Raw genomic sequence first — 14022 nt, 5'->3', positions numbered from 1 at the left:
AATACACCCATAAATACTATCAACATTTCTTGCCTATTACCTTGTTTCAGCTGTAGTTATATATACAAATTAAATATGAGGGACCAGAAAGACATGAACATGTTTTTAAAGAAATTGTTCAATATTGATGTAATAGATGTCTGGGGCTAAACAAACAAAAACAAAATTAACTTCATTTCTTTTGATCAGTAATAGATGTCTGGGGCTAAACAAACAAAAACAAAATTAACTTCATTTCTTTTGATCAGTTCTGGGGCTTGAACTCAGGGCCTGGGCACTGTCCCGAGCTTCTTTTGCTCAAGGCTAGCACTCTACCACTTGAGCCACAGCACCACTTCCAGATCTTTCTGTTTATGTGGTAATGAGGAATTGAACCTGGGGCTTCATGCCTTCTAGGCAAACACTCTACCACTAAGCCACATTTCCAGCCCTATACTTCACTTTCTAAAGCAATTCCTTTGATAGAAAGTTATAGTGTTTTTCACATCTATGTGTACCTTAAGTCCACATAAAGGTTTTGGAGACTCTGATCAGGGAATTTTATGGTCACGAGAAATTATTCAAATACTGTCACCAGGTTAAGAGTGGACTGGCCTGATGGATGGGTCTCTGGACGAGCTAGAGACTTCCATGTCATTTGCACACTGCGGGGGTGTGGGTAAGTCCTTAATGCAATTTTGCATATTATTATAAAATGATTCATTTCAACAAGACAGAGTGAAGAAAGAAGTGAGGGGAAGGGAAGAGAAGGGAAAGAACTAGCTCTTAGCGCATGCTCACAAGGCTTAGGTCACAGTAAAGCCCAGGTGATGGAACTCAGGAAAGGTTGTTGGCACATAGATAAAGTCTGCTACCCCAACAGTTACTTCCCATTGAAACCATCCTCCCTTCATGGCCTAGTCCTGGTATCTGAGCACCATCAATCTCCAAAGAGAAGAGCCTCAATATAGAACTCTGAAAATAAAAGTCAACATTACAGTTTCTCACACAGGAAAAAGATGGGTTCAATTAACAGCTAATAGGAGAGATGCTCTGTTTTACAAGGTAATAATACAGTTTCCAAGAATGGAAACTGAAAGACTAAAGGCTGCTCAGGGCTGACTAATCCTCCACACCCCACCCTGCCTCCACCCTCTGACTCCATGAGGAAATGAAAGGTGGCCATTTGTTTTTAGGAAATGATGGCCTTCTTTTTAATGAAAGAGTTTCCCCTAGGCCTCCTCCTACCTCCTCACCCACGCTTACAGCATAACACATAGCAAGAAAAATGGAACCTATAGCACTGCTTTCCGATTTGATTTCCCGAGAAGTTGAAAATAATTTCTCCCTACTTCCCAATTCTTAATAGTTTTCTTAGCAGATCATAAAGATAATTGACAAGTTGAAGAAGATCCAGAAGAGACTCAACGTAAATTGTAGTTCTCCATAGGGCCAAGGAACTACGATTAACCCAACACCTCCAACTTCAATTGAAAAGGAAGGGCTATGATAAAAATCTAAGGAAACCAGGAAGAACATGGATAATGTAACACAGTCTGGGTCATGACATTCTAGAACTCAGAGAAATTGTGTGACTTGAGTATGGTGACATGGAGAAATATGAGACCATCCTACACAGTATTATTCCTTATGTGTATGGGATAGGATGGATATATGAGACCATATTTTTAAAGCTTACTATTGAAGTTGTTATTTTAAAATTTAGAACATAGTTTCATCTGGTGATCGTTATATTATGTCCTGGCACTCAGAACAGCGCCTTCAAACCTGCATTAGCTCAGAGCACTGATTTTGAACTCTAATCCAGCTGAATTGATAATTCAAGCTATTTGCTTACTTACCCAGTAGTGAGCCCTTAGATGAACCCTAAACTTCTCTGGGATTCAGTTTCCTTATTTGTAAAAGGAAGATACTAATAGCACCTACGGTTACTGGGATGATTCAATGAGACAATGCATATGCTAGGCACCCATGGCTCACACCTGTAATCCTAGCTACTCAGAAGGCGTGATCTGAGATCTGAGAATCACAGTTCGAAGCCAACCTGGGAAGAAAAGTCCATGAGGCTCTTATCTCCAATAAATGAAAAAAGCTGGAAGTGGCACTGTGGCTCAAGTGGTAGAGTGCAAAAAAAGAAGAAAAGAAAAGACAATGCATATAAGGTGTTTGGCACATTACCCACACAAATAACCACAGACTCCTCCCTCCAAAATGGCAGCTATGATCAAGATTCCCATTACCATGAACCTATAGAATAAAAACATTATATATATGTGAACTACATAAATTCCACATAAACTGATGTGTGTGGGATAATTAAACTTGCAGAGGGAAAGATAATGAGGGATGATAAATAATATTGAAATACATCATGTTTATGTATGAAGATGGCATTAGGAAACTCACTGGAAGCTATTGAACAATAGACGGTATGGGGGACCCAGGAAAGAGAACAACAGATGAGGTCAATCTGGCTCAATTATAATATATGCAGGTGTGAATTACCATGGGGAATTTCCTTTGTATAATTAACATATGTTAAAAACTGAAAAAATAAATGACAGGAAAGTAAAGTAGGCTATAATGGAGAATAGGTGCTGGTGGAAATGGGAGGAAAAGAGAGTGAGTGAATGTGAATGAATATTGTCAAAATACATTGCAGGCCAGGTGCTGGTGGTTCATGCCTATAATCCTAGCTACTCAAGGGACTGAGATCTGAGGATTGTGGTTCATAGACAACCTGGGCAGGAAAGGCTGTGAGACTCTTATCTCTAATTAACCACCAGAAAAGCAGAAATGGCCCTGTGGCTCAGGTGATAGAGTGCTAGTCTTGAACAAAAAATCTCAGGGACAGCACCCAGGCCCTGAGTTCAAGCTCCCGAACCAGCATTAAAAATACATTATAAAAATACATTATATTCAGGTATAAAAATTAAACAATAAAATCGGATGAAGTTATTTTAAAAAGGGGGAAGAAGGATGGAGAGAGATGGAAAGATGAGATAGATATTAATAAATATAACCATATTATCCCACAACAGATTTTTCTTGGTATAAGTTTTTTTTTAAAACACTAGGTAGTTTAAAACAAGCAAAACAAAAAATTTAGTTAGCTACTAGGCTGAGCTAAATTCCTTACCAATGTGTTACGGTGTTTGGATGGTTTATTTTTTTATTCAGACTCTGGTAGAAAGGTGGGGATGGTATTAACAGAGACTTGTGTTTTGTTAATTTAAGCATTAGATGTAAAAGGTCAAGATGAAGTCAAGTTTTAAAAGACAGATTTAGTCATCAGATAAATGCAAATCAAAACTGTAGTCAGGCACCAATGGGTCATACCTGCACTCCTAGCTACACAGAAGACAAAGATCTGAGGATCATGGTTCCAAGTGAAACCAGGCAGGAAAGTCAGTGAGACACAAGTCTCTGTTAAGACCATGCCCACCTTTCTACCAGAGTCAGAATATAAAAACATCCAAACACTATAACATATCCAAACACTGTTTAATGACTAGGTATATCTCTTGTAGACTTTTCTCAAAAGGTTTAAATTTATTTCCTTGAAATTTAGGGTGTGTGTGTGTGTTGTGTGTGTGTGTGTGTGTATGTGTGCACACGCGTGTGATTCTATATGTGTGTGTATATGTGCTGAACTCAGGGCCTGGGTGTTGTCCCTGAGCATTCTTGTTCAAGGCTAGCCCTCTAACACTTTGACCCCACAGCACCACTTCTGGTTTTCTGGTGATTCACTGGAGGTAAGAGTCTCATGGACTTGCCTGCCTGGTCTGGCTTTGAACCACAATCTTCAGATCTTAGCCTCCTGAGTAGCTAGGATTACAAGCATGAGCCACTGGCGCCCAGCTGGGCAAAATAGTTTGACTGACTGGAACTATTTTTTTTTTTTGGCCAGTTGTGGGGCCTGAAGTCTGGGCCTGGGCGCTGTCCCTCACATCTTTTGCTCAAGGCGAGCGCTCTACCACTTGAGCTACAGCGCCACTTCCAGCTTTTTCTGCTTATGTGGTACTGAGGAATTGAACCCAGAGCCTCATGCATGTGAGGCAAGCACTCTACCACTGAGCCACCTTCCCAGCCCTAGAATGTTTGTTTAACCCAATTCCACTTTATGCCAATATACAAATGCCAATCATATTATTGACAGAAACAGTGAAGCCTATGGAGATCACTTAGGACAAACAATATTTGTTTAAGGCATTCTGCTCAGGAAAATCTCTTCATAGAAACTTCCACTCAGTGTGTTAAATGTGAAAATAAAAGCTAGGTAGGGCTCCTTTGTACACAGGAACCATTTTGCAATATTGCTGCTGGAGACGGGTGTCTCCTTTTTTCGAGATAGGGGAGGAGGTTACCTTTGCTTTCTTGCAGTGATTTGCTTGGGCAGTCATGAAAGTAGTACTAATTGGAAACCATTGCAAGTAAAAGTAACCTTTCATCCTTGAATGCAAATCCTGAATTTTTTTTTCAGAGGAAGGAGAGGAAGAGACAGGCAGGAACACACAGCTTTAATTTCACAAGGGTGGAGGACTATGACTTTATTACAGGTTAACAGTTGAAGATAAGCTCACGGTGGACTATTGATTTGGGGTTTGGAAAAGGGAAAGCTATTGCTCATGCATCCTACAAAACAGTACTTGGGACATAAAAATGACCAAGGCAATACTAATATGGAGGAAGTGGTGAAGGAGACATTCGGGAGAACAAAGGAGACAGGCTAGCAAGTAGAATGTGCTAGAAACATTGGAGATATGATTGCTTCTATTTTGATTGTACTGCCTGTGCATCCCTCTCATTGTTCTACATCTGCTGAGAGGTCTTTTCAATATTTATCCTTTAAGGAACCCTGAGGCCATATATAGACCACTAGTTTAGTATAAAATTCCTTTTCAATTGAACTATGCTATTTCTAAGATGAGTTGTGTGATACAAACTTACCCAGCTGGGGGCAGACAAAACAAACAGATGACTTCTGAATGCTACCAAAGAAATCTGACTTTCTTTTGTGTGTTGTTATTTTAATAAGGCAAAAGGTTTTTCAACTCATTATGAAATTCAGACAGCCTGCTCACAGACTGAATACTAGAATAGGGGTCCTATTGAATGATCATATTTTTAACCACTGAAGATGGAACATGCGCAGGAGTGTGGGGAAATTTGTAGGTGCACTAACACTACTAGAACAAAACCTCCCACGAACTTCAGCTTGTGGGGGTGCGATGCATTTAGCAAAAGAGCATCTCAATTCCCATTTCTTTTCTCTCCTTAAGAGGGTTTACAGGGCTGGGAAGGTGGCTCAGTGGTAGAGCACGTGCCTTGCATGCATGAGGCCCTGGGTTCAATTCCTCAGCACCACATAAGCAAAAAGAAAAAAGCCGGAAGTGGCGCTATGGCTCAAGTGGTAGAGCGCTAGCCTTGAACTGAAGAGCTGAGGGACAGCGCCCAGGCCCAGAGTTCAGGCCCCATGACTGGACCCAAAAAATAAATAAATAAAAATAAATAAATAAATAAATAAAGAGGGTTTACAGTGCAGATTTGAGAAAGGTAAATAAAGTCTCACATTCTCCTTTTGTTTGGTTTGCTTCTACTACCAGAGTATTCAGAAAGAAAAACTCCATCTCAGACTTTGATGCTTCGGGTTGCATCAACGAATGTAAAACATCATAGAGCAGGCACGCGGTGCCAGCAACCAAAGGAGCCAAGGCTATATGTTTTTTCTACTTTTCTTATTATCCTCTCTTTTCTTTTCCTCCCTCCCTTCCCTCCCTCCCTCCCTCCCTCCCTCCCTCCCTCCATTCCTTCCTTCCTCTTTCTCCTTCCCTCCCTCCCTTTCTGTCTCTCTCTCTCTCTCTCTCTTTCTTTTTTGTATGCTGGTACTGGGGCTTGAACTCGGCCTTGGAGCTGTCACTTGGCTTTTTTGTTCAAGGCTGGCATTCTAACCCCCAAGTCACAGCACCACTTCCGTTTTTTTGGTGGTTAATTGGAGAAAAGAGTCTCATGAACTTCCCTATGTGGGATGTCTTTGAACTGTGATCCATAGACCTCAGCCTCCTGAGTAGCTAGAATTACAGGTATGAGCCACAGGTGCCACACTTTTATGCTTTTTTATTTTTTACTTTTTAAAAAAAGCTCTACATGGGATTCTATTATAAATTCATAAACCACTTCCTTCAGGAAGCTTCTGCTGTAATTCCCTTAAGTTTTCTGTGTAGGTTATCTCTGTACTCCATATTTTTGTATGTCTTGGTATTCATACAAATAGTTTGGTATTATTTGTACTGAAGTCTATTTCTCCATTAGACTAAGCTGGACAGCAAAGACTGTGTTCTTAGCATTTTCGTGCCTAGCACACATACTATAACTAATGAGTAGCTAATGAATTACTGTTGAACTGAAGAAAGATACCCAGACATATACAAACACACACTTTGGTCAAGAACAGAAGCTTTCTACTAGTTATACATCCATTAATTGAACTTGATGACTCACATGATTCAGACTCATAGGCAAAGGAAAGGCAGGAGGTAAAGAAGGCCTTGGTGTATGGCTTGATTTTACCTTGCCAGGAAGAGATGAAAATGTCCCAAAGTGCTGCAAAGCTATTCAAAAATGCTTCTCGGATATTTTAGTGTCAGGAGGCCTATAGTGGTTTAAAAATATGCCCATAATTCCTTGATAACTCCTCCATTCAAAAGGTACCATTTAATTTCCTCCCTTTGAGTATATTAAAATTAGTCCTTGCTCCAAACAAATCAAATATGCCAGTGTTGATGGTGCTTCACTTCTAAAAAGTGAGATGTTATAACTTCTTCTTTGCAGTCTTCCATGGACCACTTATTTTGGGGAAACCAGCTTCCCTGTTATGAGGAGACTCAGGGGGTTCATGTTAAGCAACTCCACCCCCTTTCCAAAAAACAGCCCTGACTTGCTAAATCTATAAATAAATCACTTTGGGAGTGGATTGTCCAACCTCAGACAAAACTCCAGCCCTGGGGATGTAGTTCTGTGATAGTACATGTGAGGCCCTGAGTTTAATCCCCTGTATCACAAAACAAAACAAAAAAACATTATAGCCACAGGCAACATTTAGATTGAAATGTCTTTAGACTTTTGAGTACCTCCTGGCTCAGCCAATGCCATATTTCTGACAAACAAAATCTGTTGATATGTAGGTGGTTTTAAATAACTATTTTTGGACTTGTTTGTTTTCTAGCAATAGATAATTATTGCAACTCCTTTACACACTATATTTTCCTTTTGGTGGTACTAGGGTTTGAACTCAGAAGCCTAGGGCTTGCTTGGATAACTTGCTCAGTTGTCCCTCTGCCACTTGAACCATGCCCCCAACCCTACTTTTTGCTAGTGATTTTGGAAATAAAAGTATCATGGATTTTTCTGCCCAGGCTAGTTTTAAATCAAGATCCTCCAGATCTCATACTTCTGAGTAGCTAGAATGATGGATGTGAGCCATTGTTTATCCTCCTAAAAATGACTAAGGATCTCCTAAATTTTCATTTCTATGGCAGATAGCTATCAGTATTTACTGTTTTAGAAATTAAAATGCTAACATTGTCAATATTATTTTTATAAAAAAACTTCATTATCCTGCCCATGCAATTGTAACCCCTCTGTACAGTATGTTCACAAATAAAATAAAATAAAATTAAAAAAAAACTTCAAAGTAATGCCCCCCCCCTTTTTTTGTTGTGGGCTTGAACTCAGCACTATCTCTGAACCTCTTCATGCTCAAAGCTAGCGCTCTACCACTTAAGCCACAGAGCCACTTCCGGTTTTCTGATGGTTAACTGGAGATAAGAGTCTCACAGTCTTTCCTGTCCTGGCTGGCTTTGAACCATGATCCTTAGATCTCAGCCTCCTGAGTAGCTAAGATTACAGGCATCAGCCACTGGCACCCGGCAAGTCTTATACCTTAAGCAGCAGAAGACCTTTATATGCATCAGCATTGACATCTGTAGACCACTTGTTGAAGGTGCATAGTCTCTTCCATTAAGCAGACAGTGTGCCATTAGCACACAATGCTGCTTCTTCCAGGCTCAGTTGGATCATTTTGTTACACAGACATGGCATGAGGGCCTCCAAGGAAGATCTCAGCCTATCTGGCCCTCAACAAATCAATGTCACCCCCTAGCCTCCTCTTGGTCACGTGACTCTGATGCTTGGAATAAGTTCATCTCCTCCTGCTCCATCCATCACAGCTCCATTTTAGCCTGGAAGGTTTAGGAGATGGAACCCTGAAGGAGAATACCTAATGTCTAGTTTATGTCTTCATTGTTATTTCAAGCAATATGAATCAGATACTTTATTTGATCACTTTAAAGTGTGTGTGTGTGTGTGTGTGTGTGTGTATGTGTGTGAATTTTAACCCTGACTCACTGCCAGTAATGAGAAAAGCCACAAACCAAGCCATTAAACTATAAGATCTGATTGTCAGCAGAAAATATTCTGTTCAATAAATAAGAGACCTTGAAAAGGAAAGTCTGTGTACCATTCTATATTGCTGTACTAGTTATTTACATATGGAAAGTTTGCATTCAAATATGGCTTGGCTATAATGCACTATCTTTTTTCACTAACATTGACAAATGGTAGAAGAACTAAATAACATTTGTTTAAGAAACCTCCCTCCTTTGGGCTGGGAAGGTGGCTCAGTGGTAGTGTTTGCCTTGCATGTATGAGGCCCTGTGTTTGATTCCTCAGCACCACATAAGCAGAAAAAGCCGGAAGGGGCGCTGTGGCTCAAGTGATTGAGCTCAAGAGCTGAGAGAAAGCGCCCAGGCCCAGAGTTGAAGTCCCACAAAAGACAAAAAAAAAAAAATCAAGTATCTAAGCTGGGTACCAGTGGCTCATGCCTGTAATTCTAGCTGCTCAAGAGGCTGAGAGCTGAGGATCACAGTTTGAAGCCAACCCCAGGCAGGAAAGTCTGTGAGACTCATCTCCAATTGACTCATCTCCAATTAACCACCTAAAACCAGAAGTGGAGCTGTGGCTCAAAGTGGCAGAACACTAGCCTTGAACAAAAAAGCTTAAGGACAGCACCCAGGCCCTGAGTTCAAGTCATATTACTGACAAAAAATCAAATATTGGTCCCATTTCTGTATATAAATCCCTTTAAGGAATGGTGAGTGCACAGAATTCAGGCTCCACGACCAACCAAAAAAAAAAAAAGTAAAAAAGAAAAGAAAGAAAAAGAAACCTCCCTCCAATGGTTTTTGACCTTAAAATACAATTGCTAATTGTACTCTGAAATAGAGGTGGGGGAAACCCCAACAGCTCTCTTACCGTCTTCGGCTAGATAAGGTTTCTTCATGTTCTACATGAGCAACTTTTAATACTTTCTTGTCAATAAACAGATCTTCAGGGTAATAAGCAGATCTATACTGGCGTTGTTGAGAATGGGCACATAACTTGCCAATCTGAAAAAAAAAGAAATATAAATTAATGGTCTGATACATTCACAGATAGGACCGCAGAAACAAATTAGGAATTGCACTTCACTTTGCTCCTCCAATTTCCTTCGGAAGAGAAGAATAAAGCTATTATTGAGAGTCAAGAAAGGTGATATGGTTTAAACCCAAATAGCCATTGATGGAAAGGAAGACAGAAGACAGTGGTTGGTGGGGGGAGGGTAGTGGGGGCAGCGGATCCACAAGTCCATTCTGAGCACAGCCTATTAAGAGATTTTCCTGCCATGGGCACCGGTGGCTCATGCCTGTAATCCTACTACTCAGGAGGCTGAGATCTAAGGATCACAGTTCAAAGTCAGCCCAGGCAGGAAAGTCCATGAGACTCTTTATCTCTAATAAACCATCAGAAAACTGAAGTGGAGCTGTGGCTCCAAGTGGTAGAGTGCTAACCTTGAGCAAAAGAGCTCAGGGACAGTGCTCAGGCCCTGAGTTCAAGCCTCACGACTGACAAAAATAAATAAAAAAGTATCTGCCCCTTCACTGCAACCCAACCTGTGGGGAAAGGGGTACAGCTGAGGTTAAAAAGTAGGAAGGCTAAGAACAAATGAGGAAAGAGCTAGACTGAGCCATCCAACGTGGCATGATGAAGCCCACTCATGCATGGGAAATGTCTTTCACTTTATCAATGAGGCTGTATTTTCTTCCCCAAATCTATCATGAAGCAGATTCCAACCCTCCCCAGGTACAAAGCATATGTGGAGTGTATATTCTCCCCCACATCTATCATCTCCACACTGAGCTGGAGGTGAGTTATTACGGGCTTGTATTGAGAAGTAGGCACTAAAAGAAAATATAATTTACAAAGAGAAGGAGCATTTCCCTTAAAGAAGTCCTTACCATTCCCACTTGAGAAGCATCAAAACTCTGCTGTGACACCTACAACTCATTCTCTAGCTGCCCCTGCAGAAGGCCTCCCAAGTGGCATTTTAGAAATCAGCACTCTTCCCAGGAGTTTGAGGCTCTTAAATAAGAAATGCAATCCAATTTCTTCTCACTGAGTAATGTACCTAGTCCACAATGTTGTCACCTTAAATCTGGTTAGCTGGACGGAATTTATTAGCTAGGTGAGTGCCTCTATCAAGAGGTGTGGAATATAAAACTTTCCTGTTTTCCAAGAACCATGATTCTTAATGGTGCATTTCTTTATGTTCCAGAGCTGGTGGCATGAAAAGCCATAGTGCTCTGATGTGTTATTAGTTCTGAAATTTAAAAAGCCACGCATTGTTAGGTGCCAGTGGCTCATGCCTTTACTCCTAGCTACTCAGGAGGCTGAGATCTGAGGATCATGGTTCAAAGCTAGCCAAAGCAGGAAAGTTCATGACACTTTTATCTCCAATAAACTATTCAGAAAAAGCTGGAAGTGGCACTGTAGCTTAAGTGGCAGAGTGCTAGTCTTGAGCACAAAGAAGCTCAAGGACAGTGCCCAAGTCCAGAGTTCAAGCCATAGGACCAGCAAAAAAAGAAAAAGAAAAGAAAAGAAAACCCAAAACAAACAAACAAAAAAATCCAAGGCTTCTGGCAAGACAGCAACTCATCGTGCCTTTCCTTCCCATCAGGGGCCAGAGACATCGTCCTTGTGCATATGTGGTACAATTACACTACTGAGGCTAATAAGGTAGACTATAGAGCCAAGTGGGCGAGGCCTGACCTGCAACTCCACCCCTTTCTCTTTGATTGACACATAATAATTGTACATATTCATGGAGGTACACAATGGTATATCAACACATGGATATAATATGCAACTATCCAACCAGGGTAATTAGCATATCCATTACCTCGAACAGTTATCATTTCTTTGGGCTGAAAACATTTGGAATGTTCTGGTTTGAAATATATCATCAATTATTGTGAGCCATACAATCACCCTATTATGCTATTCAACACTAAAATGTACTCCTCTGAACTGTATTTCTATACCTGTTAGCCTCTCCCTACCCTGTCTCTCCTCAATCCTTACCAACTTTGAGAGTTGCCAGCAAATGGTAGAGATCAACTTTTATAGCTTCTATGTGGGAGATTGTACAGCATTTGCCTTTCTATATCTGGCTTCTTCACAAAATGCCTGTCAGGTTCAGGTTCATCTATGTATAGCCCTACTTCTATGACAATACCCCTTTTATTTTGTGAGGGTACTAGGAATTAATCTCTGGGCTTTGAGCTTGGTAGGCAGGTACTATACTACTTGACCCATGTTCACAGGATTTTTGCTTTTTAAAACATTTTTTCTTAAGATAGGGTCCTATGCTTTTGCTTGAGCAGGCCTCAGACTATAATCCTCCTACCTCCACCTCCCAAGTAGCTGAGATTACAGGGATGCAGCACCAGAGCCTGCCCCAATTCTTTGATTTGACCTGTGCCACAGCTTCATTCCTCTTGTAGTTATTTATACAGAGGAAGAAAAGATGAAGTGCTAGAAACAACAGCAAGAAAGAAAACTATTTGAGGCCTTATCTTGGGGTTCATTTCGCCTAACATCAACTTATCTGACCATTTCTGCTTGTCTCACACATATACTAGTTATTGCAAATAAGGGAAACCATGGGACCTATGTTTCTTTGGGCCTGGCTTACTTCACTTAATGTATTTTTTTCCAAGTTTTTCCATTTCCTAACAAATGGGGCAATGTCATTCTTTCTGATGGAGGCATGGAATTCCATTGTGTATATATACCACATTTTCTTGATCCATTCATCTACTGAGGGGCATCTGGGTTGGTTCCAGATCTTAGCTACGGTAAATAATGCTGCAATAAACATAGTTGTGCTGGTAGCTTTAGTGTGGTCTTGTTTGTAATCATTCGGGTAAATGCTCAAAAGTGGGATTGCTGGGTCATAGGGAAGCTCTATGTGGAGTCTTTTGCAGAACCTCCATACTACTTTCCAAAGTGGTTGAACAAGTTTATACTCCCACCAACAATGCAATAGGGTTTCCTTCTGTCCACATCCCCTCCAGCATCTGTTGTTATTAGAGTTCTAGATTATAGCCATATTTATAAGATGATTTCTTTGTTGCTTTGTATGTCCTTCCCCCATGGTATAACCCCAGTTTTCATTGTATTTGATATTGGTATAATTTGTGGAGGGGAAGGGAAAAAACAAATTGTTTAAATAGGGATACAAGTGTACCCATTGCAATAATGAGATGTACAAGTCGTTATGTCAAAAAAACGAACTTTACAACTTGGGGGGGGGGATGGGAGGGCAGGGATGGTAAGGGGAAACAAAGGAGGAGGCAACAATGCTTGATAAGAAATGTACTCATTTCCTTGCTCATGTAATTGTAACCCTTCTGTACAGTATTTTCACAATAAAAAACTTATTAATAAAAAAAAGAAAAGATGAAGAACTATATTTTATTCTATGATCCCTTCGGGGGGGAAAAGGTGACAATTATTTCCCTAGAATATCTGTTACCATGGAGGGGGGATATTTTTTTTTAATTCACTGCTACATTCATGGCTGAAATACCCGTAATAAAAGGCAGATTAACAAGTGAAAAGCATACAAATGTGTTTAACGTAAATTTTTCTTTTGTTGATTGTGGGAACTGAACTCTGGGCCTGGGCGCTGTCCCTTGGCTCTTCAGCTCAAGGTTAGCACTCTACACCACTTGATCCACTTCTGGCTTTTTCTGCTTATGTGGTGCTGAGGAATTGAATCCAGGGTCTCATGCATGCGAGGCAAGCACTCTACCACTGAGCCACCTTCCCAGCCCTCAATGTAAAATTTTATAGGACATGGGAGCCACCTTCAGAAATGAAGAGTCATTTGTGCACATTCATGTTAATTTTGATGAAGTGGGTATTGCTGGAGAACTATGATTAGACAAAGGTGTTATGCTCTAATGATAACATATCGGGGCAAAACTAGTAAGCTCTGTTCGTTCAGATTCTTCTCTGTATCTCTGTGTCTTCAAAGATTAGAACATTTCTTTTTTTCAGACATGCAGTAGGCACCTATCACATGACTGCCTTGTGGACATGATGTGACTGGCTTATCGACATCACATGAGAGGTGAGCATCAGCTAGCTTGTATGGCGTGCTTCAGGGCAGAAGGGACAGAGGTAGCTGACAATTCCTCACTTTTGCTGACTTCCAATATATGACCCAGGGATATTTTGGGTCAGTGGGCCCTGAAGCCATGCAAAGCATTTGGTCTGATGTAATTCACACCTGTACCCCAAGATTGGTATGAAATGCAAATATTTTATTGCCAAGAAATGCAAATACTATATTGGTTAAACACCTAACTATATTCATTCTCAGACCTCTATTGGCTGTTGGTTCTGAGAACTCTCAAGGGCAACAAAGAAATCTAACTGTATCTTTTACAGATGCCACCTAGTTGATCCCAGGCTACTCTGCTGGTTACAAAAACACAAGAAGAATCAAGTCTTTAGTCATATGAGCCTAAAAGATTAGAAAACCATAAAAGTGGTAGGGGAAACAATGCTATGAGATTAACATGTATCCCTGGCTCACTCTCATTAGCACTAAGGGATATATGTTTTCTCTAGATGAAT

The 14022-nt window shown here is 40.6% G+C and overlaps 1 protein-coding gene across 1 annotated transcript in view; it reads right to left on the bottom strand.

Moving 5' to 3' along the window:
• Positions 1 to 14022, bottom strand: part of Gpc3 (glypican 3) — a 401301-nt gene that overhangs the window by 132469 nt on the left and 254810 nt on the right. The window contains exon 4 of the mRNA XM_013018171.1: positions 9313 to 9446. Coding sequence (XP_012873625.1) covers positions 9313 to 9446 — 134 coding nt within the window. The remainder of the gene's footprint in view (positions 1 to 9312; positions 9447 to 14022) is intronic.

The sequence above is a fragment of the Dipodomys ordii genome, unplaced genomic scaffold (assembly GCF_000151885.1).
Source record: "Dipodomys ordii isolate 6190 unplaced genomic scaffold, Dord_2.0 Scaffold38, whole genome shotgun sequence".
Taxonomy (NCBI): Eukaryota; Metazoa; Chordata; class Mammalia; order Rodentia; family Heteromyidae; genus Dipodomys; species Dipodomys ordii.
The sequence above is the reverse complement of the archived record's forward strand: the minus strand, read 5'-3'. Positions and strand labels throughout refer to the sequence as shown.